Consider the following 19,740-nt stretch of genomic DNA (forward strand, 5'->3'; position numbering starts at 1 on the left):
CTTACACTCCTCTGAGGTTCTATACTGGTATTTTGTATGACAAACATTTTGTTTGTAACAGTTTGACAGAGAAGACAATCAGAATGGGGTTTTAATAAAAATAGAAGCAAAGACAGTAGCATCCACAACACAGATCCTTGCTTATTCATTTTATTATATTTAGATCTGTTATTTTTGCCTGAGTAAAAAATCCATCATACAGTTGCCATTTAAGCAACTAAAGTTAGCTCACTGAACAATTTCTAACATAGTATAGAAAGATGAGTAGATGATAGCTTGTATTGTCAAAATCTCTACTGTTACAGTAGCACATAGAGGCCCTACTGAGGGGGGCCCCTTTTAGCGAGGCACTGTACAAACACATATTAAGTCAAAGGCAAAGGGTGGAAGAAGGAAAAAAAAGCCAAGTCAGGGAAGTGACTTGCCACTGATCTGCTGTGTTATCTTGGGCAGAGATGGGAATGGAACCCAGTCCAATATTCCATCTGCTGTACCATGCTACCTATCTTTAATGGATCAAACCTATTTTCAGTTTTACTCAGCTGTAGCAATATATGTTGCATGCCCCAAATAGGCAGGCTAAGAGATATGTTCGGCACATTTTATAATGTAAGGAAAATATGCTTTAAATGTACAATGCACCAAATACCTCTCTTTTCCTGGATTTAGAAACATTAAGCATATACTCTTAAAAGTGAAAGAATTTTGTAACTCACTTTACAGGACAACTTTAAAGTATACAATTTCAAAACAATCATGTAGGTGTCATATACCAAGAACAAAATACCACTATCGTACAACAGGTCTCAAAACATTTACTCAAATTTTATTATTAGCATATTACTTGCACATTTTGTAACTGACCTTTTGAAGAATGCATAGAAACTAGAATTAGGAAAGCCTTCCCCTACTGATATCTAGCAATGTTTGTACATCAGTCAACAGAGCATCCCGTGGGTACAGGGGGTTGTGCTGAGCTAATTACAGAACTAGAGGTTATTCCTGATCATAGTACAATACTCAAGTATTATGCCTAAAGTGCCTGACAGCAAAGTTAAAAATATAACTAAATCATCTCTCATTTTATATAGCTGCATGTGTAAAGACAGCTTCATAATTGTGTATTTTCCTAGTCTTTAATTTTGCACATTTAATAGATATTGTACAACAGAACAATCACTCACAGGTTGCAGAACTAGTAAATGTTCAAACAGTGTTCTCAAAAAATAAAATGCTGACAGACATAGCACATTTTGGACAATTCTAAAACTAAAATTTATGTTTGGTTATGCAAGCTGTAGACCAGTGGTCCCCAACCTTTTCAGTGCGCCGGGCGCCTGACGACTAGCCACCGAGGAGCGTGGCTGCCGGACAAGCAGCTGCCGAAATGCAGCAAAGTGAACAAGCATCGCCGCTGAAATGCCGAGAGGTAGCGTCACCAAGAGGCAGCGTCATCAAGAGGCGTCGCCGCTGAAAATCAGCAGCATTTCGGCGGCAGCACTTCTTGACTTTGCCACTTCTTGGCGGCATTTCGGCAGCTACTCTTCTGGCAGATAGGAGGTGGGAGCACATAGATGCCATGGCGGGTGCCATGGTGCCCGTGGGCACCATGTTGGGGACCCCTGCTGTAGACCATGCTTTGCTCCCAGAGCCAGGAATACAACCCAGGAATCCTGATACCAACATTCCAGTGTCATCTCCCACATAGTTACATAACCCCGGCAAACAGTTTGTCATGTCTCCCTTTACAAGATCATCCACATAAAAGACAACTGCCTGTTTCAATCACAAATTACTCCAATAACTAAATCAGAAGAGGTCTGAGCTGCAGAACTGACTGTTGTGGGTTCAAACCCTGCTGCTGACCTATGTAAGAGGGAAAATTTTATATAAAAATTTATAGGCTGCAGTCCTAGTGAGGCAGAGACCCTTGCTCAGGACTCTGCTGTGCCCTACCAGGACCACAGTCTTCCCTACACCTTGTGACCACTGGGATCGGGTGTCACTGGCCCTGCGTCAGTGCAGGTAGCCCTCTGTAGCTTTTCTGTCACTGCCCCACTCACTCACTCCCGTGATGGTAGGGCTGCAGAGAACTCCCTGCACTATCACAGGAGCCATTCAGCAGTTGGGTGGCCTCTCCTGCTTTCAGGGGTCTCTGCTCTATTATTCATGTTGGCATTGCTGGGGGATAAAGAAGGTATTTTAATACTGTGGAGGTTCAGATAATAGGGTTTTGGAAAATCAGGAGTATACTGTACTACATAAAATTATTTTCTTTTAAGATGGCTGTTGGTCTGTATCACTGGTCAGAGGTTCCCAAAGAAAGGTGCTCAAATGAAGACAAGCCTTCATGGTAACAAGTGGTTAGCATACATAGAGTGGAGCACGTGGAGTCCCAGTATAAAAGAGGAAGAATTGCAAAATTTAACCTTGAGACAGATAAGGGCAAGAGGTCTAAAACCTGGGAGGATGTATTCAAAGAAAACAAAAAGGGTAGAGGGTAGTTAGCTCCATAACTCTGACAGTTCTTTTTGGAAGGGTTGGTTTTATATATTATCATGACAAAAATGAGAAAGCTTTGAGAAACAGGAAAAAGTTGTGCTTTACGCAAGAAGAATAGCATTTATTGGTTACAGAAAGAAACCGAACCTTCTGGAGCAGCAATTCTAGAACATGTTACAATAAACACCACAGAGAATGGTCTAGTTCATATAAAATTATAAACTGACCTCTAGAACTCTTCCTTTCCTTTGCCTTATAACAATCTAAGCAGACCACAAACCCACATTTTTGGCAGACCCAATGAATGTTAAACAATGTGGCTTCACATGCATCACACATCTCACGGACTCCTCTCACTGCTCTCTTCCAGGCAATTTTGGCTGAAACACAAAATAAACAGAAGTATCAAAATTTAAAGGCAAACATCTGTAAACTGTAGCACAGAAATAAATGTTCATCTAAAAATACCAATCATAATTTTCCTTTCAGAAGCAAATCCAAAAGTGACCCTATATACACAAGTCTTAAATATGCACAAATTTGATTGCATTATGACTATTATGTAGCAAAATTCTGTGTTAAGAATCAATATTTTTGCAAAGTAAGATACAAAAATCAATGACAAATACTAACTAGAAAATTTTTGTAGCAAAATACAGAAAAAATTATTCCCTCTTAAACAGGATGTGTGGCACACGCAGACAGCCTTTCTTAATGCATTCTTGTAGTGCCAATGAAAGGATTTAGCATGCAGCTACATTGAATATATGGGAGGATCAAACAGAGAAGCCTAAAACCTGAGCTATAATCTTTCATGTAGAATTATAGAATAAAACAAAGAATATAAAGATTTCCTTACCATCTTTCTTCACCCAGGACATGGCTGTTTTCTCAGATGTTACTAGCTGACAAAATTTATCACCTATGATGTCTAAAATGTATTTAGAAGTTTCTAGGTCTACTTCATCATTTTCATAATTGTCATGTGTCCACAAACTCATTGCTTCATCATCATATTGGTCAGGAGACGAGAAACCATCTATCCTAACCACTCCATTTTTACTAAAAGACAACCTAAAAAATGGAAACAAATAGTTTAACTATACATCTCATTATACTTTACACTCTAAACTTTGTTTGCTGTTATTAAAAACCATTTTAACAAACATGTCTGCATGCAGTCTGCATATATTGTACAATGCTATTATAAAAGAATACTGAATAAAAGGTTAATCAGGTTCAATCTTTGCAGTAACAAACACATATACCCTTTCTTTCCTTCTCCCTGTCCCCACCCCTCACATCCTTTTTTTTTCTATTATTATTATTATTAAAGTGAATCTAATGTTCCATCAAGTGAGGAACTAATAGTACTGGCTTCGTCCAAGCTTCCTTCCACTGTTTTGTCAATACCCCTTCATTTTTGATCTGCAACGCCTCTTTTGTTTCAATCCTGTTTCCTCTCTAGAGTGGAAACTGATAATTGTATGAAACTGAATTGTTATTTTAAGATGTAGATTAAGTGACCTGGATGAAACCAAATTCATATTTTCACATGACCTAAACCAGAATCCTCAATACAAGTCCTCCAGAGTTGATGATAAGACTAATACTAACTTTAAGGCAAACAGGAAAAACAAGTTTTCTATAGAACAAATTCTGTTGCTACAAAGTTCAGTTTTAAGAAGAAATAATGAGGACATTCTGAAGCTCAAGAATAACTGCTCAGGTAAATCACTTGTTCGATCCAATTTACTTGACTCTCCCTTTAACACTTATCACCACATAAATTAATAAACTGATGCCAATATAAGGCATTTCTCTCTTTTTTTTTGCCAACAAAGTTTTGATCTAATTCATTTCTCTGATTCTTGGAGGATGGCTGACAGTGATCACTCAATCTGTGCCTATTTTCTGTATATTAACACTCCTGCTGGTCAAGTGAACAAAGATCTCAAACCTGAACTTGGGTTTCTATATGGCAGCACAGATTATTACTTCCAGGCAACCAGGTCAGCTCATTTCTTACCTTTGAAATGCCTAAAATTTGTATGGTGTCCTACTTTGTATCATTTTTATTAAAAAAACATTTGAAATATTTTCTAAGTAGTTGTAATGGTCTCTCAGTAAGCCTGTATCAAAGCAGTATTATTGAACAATATAATCCCTTATAATACAGAATAATTTATACTAGTTTATTTATAAACAGGTACATATATGAAGTATTTTAGTAGTATCAGCATCAGTAAAACTCAATGTCCTACATTCAGGACTGAAGTGTAATTTATGACCACTGTTACACTATCAAAATTGATCCCCCTCACCTTAATCAGCGGGTAGCAAAAATAATCCATTGATTTTTATTACAGTAAAGCCTGATAAGACTCTTAGAAGTAAAGCAATCTTGATTTTCAATTCAGATCTCATGTTTATGGTACAATGAAAATAAACTCCTTTTGATACTACAATACATTTAAAATTAAAAAGTTTTTTTTTTTTTAAAGTAAATGATCGAATTTTAAAATGGTAGCAAAACTCTTCTATGCTTTCAGTTAACCTCCAATACTCTCTTTCCCCAAAAGAACAAATCTAAGGAGAACACAGCAGTCCTTTCAGTAAGCAGGTCATTGCCGTGTATGTATACTTTAGTACAGAAAAACATTTTAAGCCAAACACTGAAGTAATCAAAAATCAGTCTGTGTAACAGCAACTGAGTGTTCAAATTCTTAGTGAATGAGTCTACATTGGTAAGTATTCCACTTGTACAAGTCAACACCTAGTTTTGCTCTACTTCCACAGTAGCATCGTATTGCACCAATCACGGTACAGTGTATTCTGGGAAATCATCTTCTGCATACGTAGGCCAAAGGCAATTGTAAGAAGAAGGGGTCAAATTCTCACTGTTGTCTAGGGAAACTCCCATAATCATGCCTGAGGGCTTTTACCAGAATTGAGTGATTTGTGTGTGAATTCAAGGCTCTTTCCCACCAATTTAAGGACAGATTAATGATTTCTCTCTCTAGGCTAGACTGAAAAAAAACACTACTGCATCTTTTTTCTGGCTCAGGAAGGCTGGTTAGTTGTTCAGATGTCTTTGGTATAATGCTGCAGTTTTACACAAAGCCTGCCTCTTTCAACCTACAACAGGGCCAGTACACAAAAGGAACTGAGAAATATAAACATGACTATAAGGAAGGGGTTTTTTTAAACCAAAAATTAACTTTTTAAAAAAATAGCAAACTTACCGACGAAAGTAATAAAATCTACAAAATACTGGAGAATGAGTTGGTTCTTCACCTTTCTTACTTCTAATGAGTCTACATTCTCTGCATTTCTGCAAATTGGGCCCTATTTCAGAGCAAGAGTCATCTTGCAAAAAGGATTCTCCAGTTTGCTTCAGCTTCTTTACTTTGCGCCAGTCTTTTAATACTGAACGAGGTATGCCAGCTGAAAAAACAACAAAAACTTAAGGCAAGAGAAATTTACAAATTATCTATACGTAGAACTCAATAGGAACAGTAAACCTTCAGGATTTCTAAAGTGAAGCTACCTTTACTTGGTGCCTAACTTTAAGCATCCAAGTTTGAAAAATGTGGCTACAAATCTAATGTTCTGTAGATAAAACTGCTGTTAACCATTTTATTGCTGATTTACATATCACATATGTAAACCAAATGTACTTTTCTCTTGTATTTGGTATATCATTTTGGTAGATATTCCACAGAAAAGTGTGGCCACAACACATGATTATTCCAGAACAGTAATGGGATTCAATAACAAGGAGAGTTAAATACATATCATTACTTTGGTGCAGTTCTATGTAAAGTAACTGGAATTTAAACAATTTGTTAATTATGTACAAGGAAGAACAGAATCCAGCTCTCAAATGTGTTGGTTTTACAAGTCTAACAAGAGCAAAAAGCAATAAGAACTTATTTTTATCATTTAACTCAGCAGATCTGAAACTGAATACACACAGGGAGCATAATGCTGCAATTTTCACAATCACATTTCAAAGTAGAAACACAATTTAAATATACACTGCTATTTGGCCAATCTTTCATTTTAATAACTTTTACAAGCAGTGCTCTGGTGCCCGTGTGCTCCGGAACGGTGTTTTAGAACTTTTTTGGGAAGATGGAATGGTGTTCTACTACTTCAGACAAGGGTGCAAGGAAGAGGGGGGCAGCCTGCTTCACCCCCATCCACTTTTGATTAGTTTTGAATGGAGACCCAGCAGCCACTGCCTCCTCTTCAGGCCAGGCCTGAGACAGCAGCATGGGCAGCCCCATGGCCGGGGACCCCTCTCTAGTACAAGATTCCAGCTGGGGCACCTGAATCCCTACCCATCATGGGAGCCCATGCCCGAGTTCTGGTGCTGCAGGCTGGAAGGACAGGCCATAGCATTTCTCTGAGGGCCCTGCCACAAGAGGGTCAGCAGCTGGGGGATACTGTGCAGCACCAGGGCCTTCCATGAAGAATGGGAGGTGCTGGGGGTTCCATGAGGCGTGGGATCCTGGGTGGTGAGCTGCCTGCATTGCTGTCCCAAGCATGGCCAGGAGCAGAGGTGACAGCTGCTGGGCCTTTCCTAAGAGCTGGCTAGGTGCGTGGAAGAGAGGCTTCCCCCTCTTCATAGCAACCCTGTCCCTACACCCTATATGGTCAGTGCAGCTGCACCACTTCCTCCCTCCCCTGCCAGGCTGAGGAGGAGGGGAGTGCCTTTTGCCACTCTATAGACTGAAGGGTCCTGCCAGGGGCATAGTGCCTCATCCTAATCCTCCTCCGCTGCCTGTGAGTGAGTGAACCCAGTGTCAGCAGGCTCCAAGGGAGAAGTGAGTTCTGGCACATTTTTTTTAGGATTCAAGCGCTGTTTAAAAATGGGATTAGTTTTATCTGCACGAAGAGATGGGGTATCAGTTCAAACTGCCTTTACTCCTGAAAGTCCACATCCTGTGGAGCTGGGCAAAACTTGCATATTAGATACTGGATGGTTCAAATGTTCAGGTGCTAACATAGGACTGTACAAACTTGGATTGAGTTCTGTTTCCTACCAGATTTCTTGTAAATTTTGACAAGTCACAGTGTCTCTGTGCCTCAGTTCCCCATCTATAAAATAGGGATACTACTACTCCCCACCTCACAGTCTTGTTGCAGAAATAAATACATTAAGGACTGCGAAGACTCAGATAATAATGTAACATGGTCTATGTAAGTACCCAAAATAGATAAGATATTAATATCAAATACTAATCTGTTAGAAAGAACAATGAGGAGGAGGATAAAGATGATGACAGGAAGGAACACGACCTACTATTGCTCAGCCTCCCCTCCCCTGAAATCACAGGAAACTGATGCTATAGGATATGTCCATATTTTAATGCATAATACTCTGTGCTACAGGGGAAGGTAATTCTTTAAGTCCCCAGCTATCTTGCAGATAAAATACTAGATAAAATACCAAAGGACTCTCTAGTTAAGCCATCTAATCCATGCCCCTACATGAGTACACGATTGTCCCTCTACACCAATCCCATAAATGTTATCTCCTTACAGTAGGAGGATCATCCAGCACTAGTTGAATGTGTGACTAAATGTGAGATTCAACTTCAGGTCCTGAATTAGTAAAAACTGAATAAGATTTAGAAAAAAACTTGAACATTACATTGTCTTTGATCCTCCCCTTCGTAAAAAGATTAAAATTGAAGACAAAGGAAGTAGACCAAGTACTGTACCAGCACTTGATCCAGTCCAGAGTATCTCCTACAGGTTGCAGAACTGGCAGCACTTAACACAAATTAAAACTCAAAACAATTACAGAATCTTTCAATATAAGGTTGTGAAACTGAGAAGCCAAGAAATTCAGATAAAGATCAAAATCCATCCTTTGTACCAGCTTAATAAAAATCTCATGAAATGTGATTTAACAGGGAATTTCAGACTAGACCAATGTTGTAAGAAACTGACCATTTTTTTCTTAAATAAGAAATATATTAGACATTCATAAAAAATAAGATACATTTTCTTTCAAACATTTTACTTTAAATGAAGTCTTTCCTACTTCTAGACCAGTTTCTATTTCCTGCAAAGTTTAGTTGCAATCCAGTATCTGTGACAATAGCACACCATCTGAGACAAATTCCAAGTTTATTCTTCATTCCCTTAGATTGCAGTGGTGGTACCGCAGGAGGGGCTCTCTCACACTTCTCTCTAAAGTACCCTTTTTACCCTAAATGTAAAGCCACATCAACAGTGTGCCAGGAAAAAATAAGGTCTGGTAATAAAAATGACCCCTCAAATGGAAGCCCACCACCCCAAGAATACAGATGTTCACATTGTCTTGGGCTGAAGTTTTTATTCATTTTTAAAAATTGGAATGACTGACCCAAGTGTGACTGCAAACATACTGGTGTTGACACTTTATGACAGAGCATGTGTACAACAGTTTGTTTACTTTAAATTGAGAGGCTTATTTACATGTTCAAACCAAGAAATAGTTTGTGCTAATACATATAGACATAACAAAAGACGAATTTCTCAAATTAAGACATTACAGATGGGGTCGGAATTGGTGAATCTGCAGGCCTACCAACCTCTGACACTACCCCTTTAAGCTCTATTCTCATTCATGTATTATCATATCACAAACCCTCCATTTATTAATAGTATTGTAATTCACAAATGTCCATCTATTTTCTTATCTTTTCTAATTCAGATCAACTGATATACTTACTGCTGTTACTGCTGCTCTGTAACTTCATCTTGCTTCTTTCTTTGGCACTCCTGCTAAGAACACCATTGGGTTTTACTTCTTCCTCTGTATCACCCTTTTTCTTTTGCAAATCATTTTGTTTCTTTTTGTAAGTTGGCTTAGGCTGCCGTTTAGTCCTTTGCTCTGACTTGCTCTCACTTTCATCAGAGTCTCCACATTCCGAGCCAGATTCGTAAGTCCTTTTTGCTTTTCTTCTTGTATGTTTATCTTCTTTCACAAATTTATCTGCTAGAATTGTACTTTCTATGTTATTTTGTAAATCATTAGATGTAGAAGCTATTAAATTGACAGTACATGGCTTAATAATTTCTGATACATTGTTCCCTGAATTCTCTTTTTTATTAGTGTTTTTATCTTCTTCTGAATGTCTAGTAAGCCAAGCCTTTTTCAGTTTTGTGTGGTAGTTCAGCTGACTTGTCTGGGAAGCTTGCCCATTGCCTACACAGTTGGCTTTGTTTATTGTATTGCAGACGATAGTACTGTCTAGGGAAATGGAAGCTGGAAATGTCTGATTTTTCACAGCATTGGACTCAGTTTCACTGGCATTACTACTTTTAAACTGAGCTGCAGCCAATGCTGCTTTGTGCTTTTTCAAATGGATAAAATCAGTTGGGCCAGAAAATCCAGAGTTGGGCTGAATAGCACTTCCTGTCTTGCCACTGGCTGGTGTAACTGGAGCTGTGGTACTGACCTTGCTTTCTTGTGTCCGTGCCACTACCTGACTTACTGTTCCAGAGGAGGTACATTCCAGTGGTGTGCAGGCCAAAACTGTGTGTGATAAAGAATAAGTCACTTCTGAACTACCCCAGCTTGAAACACTGGTAGTTGTGGCTGCAGATGTGGTTACATCTGTTTTGGTACTGCACATTATAGTTGTGGTAGGTGTGACAGAACTGGGAGTGCTGCCTTCTGACACAGCCGGAAAGTTCTTTTCATAATGTGTGTGTGTAGTGTCTGAGTTCATATTTGGCAAAATTATTCTTCCAGTGTCTCTGGATTCCACTGGTTTTAGGCAATCTGGTTGATTTGTTCCAGCTGAAGATCTTTCATTAATTCGATCTTTGGAAGCTGACTGCATTACTGGCATACTATCATACTTTATACTAGAAGGTGGACGTACAATGACAGATGCTGTGGCAGACTGCGATTTTCCACTGGTTTGCTCAACATGCCATTCAACTTTTTCATTGTTTGGAGCATTATTAGATTTCCAAATATCTGATAAATTCTGCTCAGAAGTGCTCTTGTACATTGTTTGCGCTTCCTTAGGTTCAGGTACTAAAGTTGGTGGTTTTTGTAATTCTTGGGTTTTGCCACCTGCATTAACTGGCTGCACTGGAGTTAGGGTTGGAGGTGAAAGGCTACTATAACTGCTTTCCTTTCTCTCCAGGTTTTGATGAACTGGAGGGTGAAACACTGGTGCTCTGTGTAAGGCAGGCATACTTCGGAGCGTATTTGAAGATGAAACTGACAACTGAGTAGGGCTTCCACAGTCATTTCTAAAAGAATTTACAGAGTGAGATGTCATTTGATGGGAAGGTTGCTCTGTTATCTTGCTTACTGAACCTTCACCCTCTGGTTGATGCTTAATCAAAGGTGGAGGTTTTGAAAGAGATGAAATGAAAGAAGCGAGAGATTGGGGATTAGCTGCTGTTGAAGGACAACTATTCTGTTTATCGACATACAAACTTGAAACTTCCTTAGATGGGTAGGACCTTGGTGGTTCATTCACTACACTGTTTGACAAGGTGGTGAAATAGTTACTTTGCGGCAAACTCTGTGGTGCTGAATGCTTGATTTTATAAAGTTCTGATACAGACCGCTCTGGTTCTTTGTCATGTTTTACTGCATAGCTTTTGGGGCTAGAAGATGATAATGGTGTTACTCTAGAATAATTCTCTCTCTCACCCTCAAGTGCCTTGATTTTAGCAGTAAAAGGAGCAACTTCAATACTCTCTTGAAGTATCCGTCTATGTTCTTCTTTATATTTGCTTAGTCGCTCTCCTGTCTCTTGAGGTGGCTTCTGCAATTGACTCAACATTGGGTCCACAAAATGTCTGTGCAAATGACTCTCTTTTGCTGTCTGTGTTCTGCTGTGTTCCAGATCAGTCTTCACTGGTGCAGTTGTAACAGAACGTAAAGGTTCAATAAATGCTTTCCTCTCAAATTCTCTGTATGAAAAAAGTTAAAACAGATTAAATTTTGTTACAAACATACTACAAAATGCTAACAGAATTTAAGAAACCTATTCTTCAACTCTCAAACAAAATTATCTATTAACACAAAATAAAGCTGATGAATTTCTTTATTCTGGGTAAAATTTTCAAAGGCTTCTTTGTGACTTAGGAACTTAAGTCCCATTGAAAGTCAATGTGCCTCAGTTTTAAAATGGGATTTAGGCACAGAAGCCACTTCAGTGCTTTTGAAAATTTTACTTATTATTTGAGAGCATATTTTATCACACTTTTACATATGCCATGTCATGCATTTTTACAAGTGAATTGGAATGAAGGTAAATGAAAACACAAGCTACTGAACTTCACAGTCTCATACTGTAAACATTAGCTTATACATCAGTTTAATTATTTAGACAATGGAGAACTTACTCTTTGTGATGATCTACTATATTTTTGGACAATGGTGGACTAGAATGTGTTGTCAATTTGAGTGGCCGATGCGGATCTGCACTGGATGGTCTTACAGGAATGTGACTCAGTAACCCAAGACTGTCAGCTGAGGTCACAGGGGTGGGTTGGTGTAACCAAGGGCTGGGAGTATTCTGTTAACAGCAACAAAACCAGACTTTAAAGTTATCACAGGAACCCAAGCACAGTAACATCATCATACCTTGTTTTAAAATCTTACCAACGAACAAAGAGTAAGTTATATACTTTCCCAGTACAAATCATACACTTTTTTCCCCAAGTTTTTTAGGCTTATTTGGATAGAGTAGGGATATTTGAGTATGCTATTGAAATGGTTTATAGCATATGAAAATGTTTACATTTTCCACATGTATTCTGAGATAGGTTTGATTCTCAAATACCTAGCTTGATCATTTTACTTCTACAATTTCAACTCAGGGCCTCTCTTTAAACAACAACTGGTGTTTAAGAGAGTATAAGTTCAATTATTAATTTGTTGAATGATTAGCGTTTGAAATATTTTCTTTAAAAATAAATAAGGTTTAATATTTCTTGGGAATATCTTTCAACTGTAAATATAAAACAAATGAAAGAATAAGCATTCCCTTTTCTTACTATTTTTCTTCATGCTACAAATGATTAACTATGGATAAGCCTAGGCAACCTGTTATATTTAGCTGAATTGTTTTACACAATTCAATCACACAATTAGTACAGTACTATTAAAACTACAAACTATGTTAAGGAAATCTTCAGGTTGCATAGCTAAGTATTCAAAAGTTAGGAAATACAAAATTTAAGTGTGAATATACAATTTTAACTCTGTCTCCTAGCTTGAATGCATTATGATAATCTTTATTTGAAAACTAGTGTACGCTGTTTTAAATGAAGTTGATAACTTATGTAAGTTAATGTAAAATTAATGATGTGTTACCTTGAAGACAGAAATGTCTATGATAGAAACATTTTTATATTGAAATATAGCATAAGATGTCATAATTAACAATTGTATCATAATGCACACAAGGGAGTAAATTTGCATGTGAAACCTTAAGTCTCACTTCCTGACTTTGAGCACTTCACTATGAAACCCAAAAGATGTTTAACATAGTAAAGTTTTTGAGGAAATCAAAAAAGGTTGCTGGGGCCTAATTTCCCTGTAAGCTGCGCAATTGCGAAGCAGCCTATTTAGCATCACACAGGCGCTTAGGGAACCCATCTGGGGACCTGCCCTGGCCAGGAGGAGGGGCACCCCTCCCCTGGCCACAACCTAGCCCAGCCCCCAACCTGCTACAACCAGGGAAGGCACGGCCTGAACCCGGCCGCAGCCAGGGCACCCCCTCTCCCAGCCCCAACTCTGCAGCAGCCAGGGCACCCAAACCTGCCGCGGTGCCCCTCCCCAAATTCTGCTGCAGCCTGGACCTTCTGCAGCCGGAGCAACCCCTCCCTCAGCCCAAACCTGCCATGGCAATTTTCCCCTGGCCTGGTCCTACCAGGGCTGGGCCGCCTAGCTTGTGGCCCCAGTCCTGGAGCTGCCACACCAGATAAATGATCCTCTCCTCGACCCCCAAGTCCAGGTGCTGCTGTATGGAGACTGAGCTGGGGGAGTCCTCTCTCTCCAGCATAGCCCCAGAGCACCCTACTGCACCCTAAACCCTTCATCCCTGGCCCCACCCCAGAGACCGCACCCCCAGCACCCAACTGTCTGCTCCAGCTCTGAGCCCCTCATCCCCAGCCCCACCCCATCACATCACCTCCATATTGGTGCACATAACAAAATTCACTCTGCACATGGGTGGGGAAATTTAGAGGGAACACGGGCTTGGGCTGTAACTAGAAGACAACAGTCAGCACAAAACAATTGCTGTATATCAATATAATTAAGAAACTAAATACCTGCAGAACAACAGATTTCAGAGGCTTAAGTGAAATGAGTTTATTCTTCCACACCTTCATTATAGGTGGAGTTGACAGACACCTACAGTTCAGACTGCCTACCTCTTCCTCTCATGAGGCCATTTTTTAACTGCTTATGACTTGGCCAAACTTTAATCACTTGATATTTTCCAGCCAGGTGTCTGCCTCAGACTGAACTATTTGGAAAAAGGCTCAGCTACAATGGTTCAGCCATTTCTAAGAATGTGTGTCAGAAAAAAGAAGATGTTTTGCCCATGTTAAAATATCTTTACATAATCACTGGGAAGTTCTAGCACTTACATGTTGTGAGGCAGGAATTTAAAATTTGGTAGGGAGGTTGCCTTATTGTTAGGGAAATGCCTTTTGCTATACCTGTGAAAAGCAAAATTAGACTGTATCATAAGCCTCTGAAAATCAGTTTGTTCAACAGAAATTTGATAAAAACTGGAAGCACTGCTCTCCAAAGGTTTCAGTTGAACTGAGCATGATCCTACATGCCAACTAAACTGAGCATGCTCCTGAGCAAGTCTTTTCACGCAATTGCTACACTTGGCTGCCAGGGGACACTGTATGACTAGTGATGCTGTTGAAACCATCTCAATCCTTCCTCTGCTAGCACTCAGGAAGCATGAAGGAGAAGAAATAATCAGTCTGATTATTGCAAAGTGGTGAGGAGCAGATGAGAAGGAAGGGAGAGGTGCCAGGGATGTGTCTCAATAGGAGACAAGGAAAAGAGGGATAGAAGCCAGTGGTGTACATGGATAGGAAAAGAGGGGAACAGTGCCAAAGGCCAAAGAGTTTATAACCACTGGAGCACACTTCCCTACAAAACCTGGAACAGAACCAGAACTTCTTGAGTTTCAACATTCCTCTGCTATCTACCAAAAAGCTGTGAAATCCACAGGCAAAAAGAGTGTATTATCCCTGTAACAATATAAGAACATAAGAATGGCCATACTGGGTTGGAATAATGGTCCATCTAGCCTAGTATCCTGTCTTCCAACAGTGGCCAGTGCCAGATGCTTCAGAAGCAATCAACAGATTAGGACGATTATTGAGTGATTCATCTAGTCCCAGCTTCTGGCAATGAGAGGTTGAGAGGCACCAAGAGCATGAGGTTGCATCCCTGACCATCTTGGCTAATAGTCATTGATGGATAGGGTGACCAGATAGCAAGTGTAAAAAATTGGCACAGAGGGTGGGGAATAATAGGCACCTATGTAAGAAAAAGCCCTAAACATCTGAACTGTCCCGACCCTATTGACGGACCTATCCTCCATGAATTTATTGAATGTTTTTTCAAACTCAATTATACTTTGGGCCTTCGCAACATCCCCTGTCAGTGAGTTCCACAAACTGACTGCATTGTGTGAAGAAGCATGTCATTTTGTTTTAAACCTGCTGCCTATTTCATGGAGCGACCTTTTGTTCTTGTGTTATGTGAAGGGATAAATAAGATTTCCTTATTCTCTTTCTCCACATTAGTCGTGATTTTACAGACCTCTAGCATATCCCCCCATAATTGTCTCTGTTCTAAGATGAACAATCCCAGTCTTTTTACCCTTTCCTCAAATGGAACCTGTTTCATACCCCTAATCATTTTTGCTGCCCTTCTCTGTACTTTTTCCAACTCTAATATATCTTTTTGGAAATGAACCAACAAGAACTGCACAGTGTATTCAAGGAGGTAGCATACTATGGATTTATATAGCGGTACTATGGTATTTTCTGTCTCATCATCTATCCTTTTCCTAATCGTTTTTGACTACTGCTGCACATTGAGCAGATGTTTTCAGAGAACTATCCATGATGACTCCCAGATCTCATTCTTGAGTGGTAACAACTAATTTAGACCCCATCATTTTTATATACAGTTGGGATTATGGTTTCCAATATGCATTACTTTGCACCGATCAATATTGAATTTAATCTGCTATTTTGCTGCCCATTCACCGGGTTTTGTGAGACACATTTGTAATGCTTTTCAGTCAATTTTGGCCTTAACTCTCTTGAGCAATTTTATATCATCTGCAATCTTCGTCATCTCACTGTTTACCTCCTTTTCCAGATCATTTATGAATATATTTAATGGCACTCATCCCAGTACAGATCCTTGAGAGATTCCGCTATTTACCTCTCTCCACTGTGAAAACTGACCATTTATTCCTTTCCTCTTATCCCATGACTGCTTACTTTGCCTAGAAGCCTTTGTGAGGGACCTGGTCAAAGGACTGCTGAAAGTCCAAGTACACCTCTACCCCAATATAATGCGACCTGATATAACGCGGGTTCGCACACAATGCGGTAAAGCTCTGACACGCTACTCTGAGCAGCATGTTATGGGTGCTGGGCCAGGCTGGGGGGTTCGATAAGGGGCCGAGGGTCTTGGGGGCGGCCAAGGGCTCCCCCCTCCCAGGGCCTGGGCGGCAGGAGCTGTGGGAGGGCACTTTTGGGGGCCCTGCAGTCCCAGAGTGGCCTGGGGGATTAGCGGGGGGCTGGGAGCAGCCCGCTCTGCTTTCCTCACCCTAGCCCCAGCCGTGTCGCTTAGGGGAGGGAGCCTGGGGGAAGGGATCCCCCCAGCACTCACCAGCAGTGGTGGAAGCAGAGCAGCCTGGCCCCAGCCCGCTCCACTCCGCCAGGTGAGTGCAGGACCTTTCCCCAGCAGCCCCCCAGCAACACGGCTGGGGCCGGGGCAAGGAAAGCGTAATGGGCTGGGTCCGCGTTGCTCCGCTTCCCGCCACAGGTGAGTGTGTGTGTGGGGGGCATCCTTTCCCCAACCTCCCTGCACTCACTGATGGCGGGAAGCGGAGCACCATGGCTGGGAGCTGGCAGAGTGGAGTGGACTGGGGATGGGCTGCTCCGCTTCCCACCACTGCCAGTGAGTGCCTGTCAGGGGGCAGAGAGGGATGGATAGGGGTCGGAGCAGTTAGGGGATGGGGGGGGTTGGGTAGGGGGTGGGGTCCTGGGAGTGCTTAGGGATGGGGGTCTCTGGAGGGGGCGGTCAGGGAACAAGGAACTGGGGAGGTGGTGGGGGGCAAAGCAAGTTTGATGTAACGCGGTCTCACCTATAATGTAGTGAGATTTTTTTGTCTCCCGAGGACCGCGTTATATCGGGGTAGAGGTGTACACTATATCCAGGGCACACTATCCCTGGGAGACATGAAGCAAGGGCAGAGTCAGAGTCTGCTCTGCAACCAATAGGGAATGAGATGCCATTCCCTGGGAGCTCAGGAGAGGCAAGAAGCCATTTTGGAACAGTCTGCAGCAAGCCAGGGAAAGCCACACCAGCTGTGTGAGGGGCTGGTGACTCCCAGGTCTGCATGCAGGGTTTCCCCTGAGAACTGGCCTCGGGGGGATCTGAAAGCAAGATCCCTCAAACTTGACCCTTTCTGTCTCCAGGGTGACTCCCAGTTTGTAGAGTTTTGTTGGAAAAGTTTCCTCAGCCAGGTTGAGGAACCAAACGGATAGGGGGCACTATATGTTTCTGTAGCCTCTCTAATCTCCCTGAGCATTTCACAATCACCGTTACCATTCTGGTCAGGTGGCCAGTACTACATTCCTACTGCCTCTCATTATTCAAGCATGGAATTGTTTAAAGATGGTTTCAAGTTTTTCCAGTATCTGGTCCCTATAGTGAATTGCTACCAGATATACGATTAACTTCAAGTGGTAAAGTTTTGTGCTGTGGATCTACAGGTCCTAACCTTACTGATGACCCAATATAATTCCACAAGATGAAGTGTTTATATCTTCAATTGGTATTTTAAAAACCATAGGAAGTTATGTGCAACCTCTGCCCTCTCCTCTCCACCCCCCTCTCCAAACAGCTATGTTAAAAGTCAGTTAAAATTACAAAGTCAAGCATGTAAAAGCTAGAAAAGACCAGAATTAAAGTTGCCAATGCCATCTTAGTTTGGTCCCCCTGTTCATGTGCATTATGAAACAGTCATCTTACTGGAACACTCATACGCTCTTGGCAAAACTGCATAGAAGAAAAAAAAACATTTTCATAGAAAATGGACAACTGCTGGGAAATGGGCTAACAATTATTTTTGTAACCCAGCGCACTTGCACATAGAGACCAGTGACCTTAAAGTACTATTAAAAGTAATAATAAAGAAAGCAGAATCACTTACCCTTCTTAAAGAAGCCTCAGCATTAACAGGAGTTTCTGGATGGACCCATTTAGATGAGGGTAGACCAAGTCCTGAGTAAGCATGTGTTCCATTTGGATACTGCCAAATAATTGGATAAAGTCCTATCTGATTATATGAAGCAGAAGGATGAGCTTGTCCAAGAAGATGTGGAGACTGGTGCTGTAACATCTGCTGCTGCTGGTGTGCTAATGCCAAATGGCTTAAGCTGCTGGCATGAGCAGTTTCTAGTCGTGGATGGCCACCTAATAAGGAAGCTGTAGGCACTCCAGGTAACACTGCAGGAAGTAGATGAGGGTGATGAACAGAATGGTGAGATGCAGTACTAAGAGGATGAGTGTTAATAACAGATAATGGAGTCTGATTTGAAGACCCAGTTAATAGATGGGGTGCACCACTTAATGCAGGATGATGGGTGTTCGGATTTAAACAGGTTCTGTGGGATGAGGAATGAAGAGGATAATTATGCTGATGTAAGTAAGGTGAAATGTGATTAGTTCCTGTTTCTTGACCAATAAGAGTGGGATCCCTGTATACTGTGAAATGTTCATTCTTGTCAATAATAAGAGGACTTTTAGTAGCTTCTAAAGCACTAACTCTAGCTGGAACTGGATGAAAACTAGACCTAGGCATATCATGCTCAGTTTTATTTGCTGACCTTGATACTCCAGTAACATGGCTGGTCTCATAACTAACCTTTGACTTCACAGTATCAGGAGACTGGGTGAGTTTAGGCTTAACATCAGGTGAAGAATTTGACTTTGTTTTAGGATGATCAACTGAAGTACTAGATTTTGACTTCATAGCATCAGGGGCTGGACTTCGTTTATGTAGTTTACCCTCTTCAGCTAATGAAACTACATTTAATGAAGACACAAATGAGCCATGCTGAACTTTTTCTTTTTCAGGATTTAAATGTTCATTTACTGTCGTTTTCATAATCCCAGACTGTATCAAATCCATTTTACTGACAACATTGCTAACCCAACTCTGATCAGTTTCTTGTTTTCTTACTTCTTGAAAATTTACATTTGTAAACCGATGTTTTAAATTGCTGCCACAAGACACTATTTTCTGAAGTGTTTGCAAACCAAAGGTACTTGCAGCATTTTCCTGGCTCTCCTCATCAGAATTGTTTTCATTAGTTGCAACACCACCACATTTTGGTGTAGGAGGCCTGGGTACAAACTGCTCATTTGTTAACAAATCCATAGTATGCCGATTTTCTACATTGCACTCTTGAACATGTGCATTACTGGCACTCTGACCATAAAATTTCAGCTGCTCTGCTGGATGGAGTGAATTTTTTTCTTGTAGGTCTAATTCAGCTGACTTCAGTCGTTCTGCACCTTGATGATTTTTATCTGCTTGTATTTCATCCCATGGAGACTGCCTATCTATTAGTGTCTGTTCCTCTATCCTCTCACTACTCTGGGAGTTTCCTTCTTCTCCATTTATGTTTGAAGTGTTCTTGCTTTTCAACTCATTCTCTGAATTTTGCTCTGATGAAGAATCTGTTAATCTTTTATTTGAATTTTCTGAGTCACTGCTCTCAGAGTAGTCAGAGATATTGTCTGTCCTCAATCTTTTCATACTTAGTTTCTTTTCATCCTCTTCAGGTTTTCTTCTTTTACTAATAAAGTGTTTATTTTTATTTTTGGGATTTTCTGTAGAGAAGAAAAATGATATTTGTATTTTTAGTCAGGTACAGTTTTAAGAATTTCTCTCCCTCCCCTTCCAAAACTGCTCCTAC

General features: G+C 40.6%; 1 protein-coding gene across 16 annotated transcripts in view; it reads right to left on the reverse strand.

Moving 5' to 3' along the window:
- JMJD1C (jumonji domain containing 1C) overlaps window positions 1-19,740 on the reverse strand; it is a 306,949-nt gene that overhangs the window by 39,622 nt on the left and 247,587 nt on the right. For all 16 annotated transcript variants that reach the window (XR_007775055.1, XR_007775056.1, XR_007775054.1 and 13 more), the window contains 6 exons: window positions 17,970-19,654; window positions 11,878-12,050; window positions 9,233-11,442; window positions 5,748-5,949; window positions 3,362-3,576; window positions 2,730-2,882 (listed from right to left, as the gene is read on the reverse strand). Coding sequence is in view for 12 of the 16 variants with exons in the window: in XM_050958280.1 (XP_050814237.1) it covers window positions 2,730-2,882; window positions 3,362-3,576; window positions 5,748-5,949; window positions 9,233-11,442; window positions 11,878-12,050; window positions 17,970-19,654 (4,638 nt within the window). In the remaining 4 variants the exon portion in view is untranslated. The remainder of the gene's footprint in view (window positions 1-2,729; window positions 2,883-3,361; window positions 3,577-5,747; window positions 5,950-9,232; window positions 11,443-11,877; window positions 12,051-17,969; window positions 19,655-19,740) is intronic.

The sequence above is a fragment of the Gopherus flavomarginatus genome, chromosome 6, assembly GCF_025201925.1.
Source record: "Gopherus flavomarginatus isolate rGopFla2 chromosome 6, rGopFla2.mat.asm, whole genome shotgun sequence".
Lineage (NCBI taxonomy): Eukaryota > Metazoa > Chordata > Testudines > Testudinidae > Gopherus > Gopherus flavomarginatus.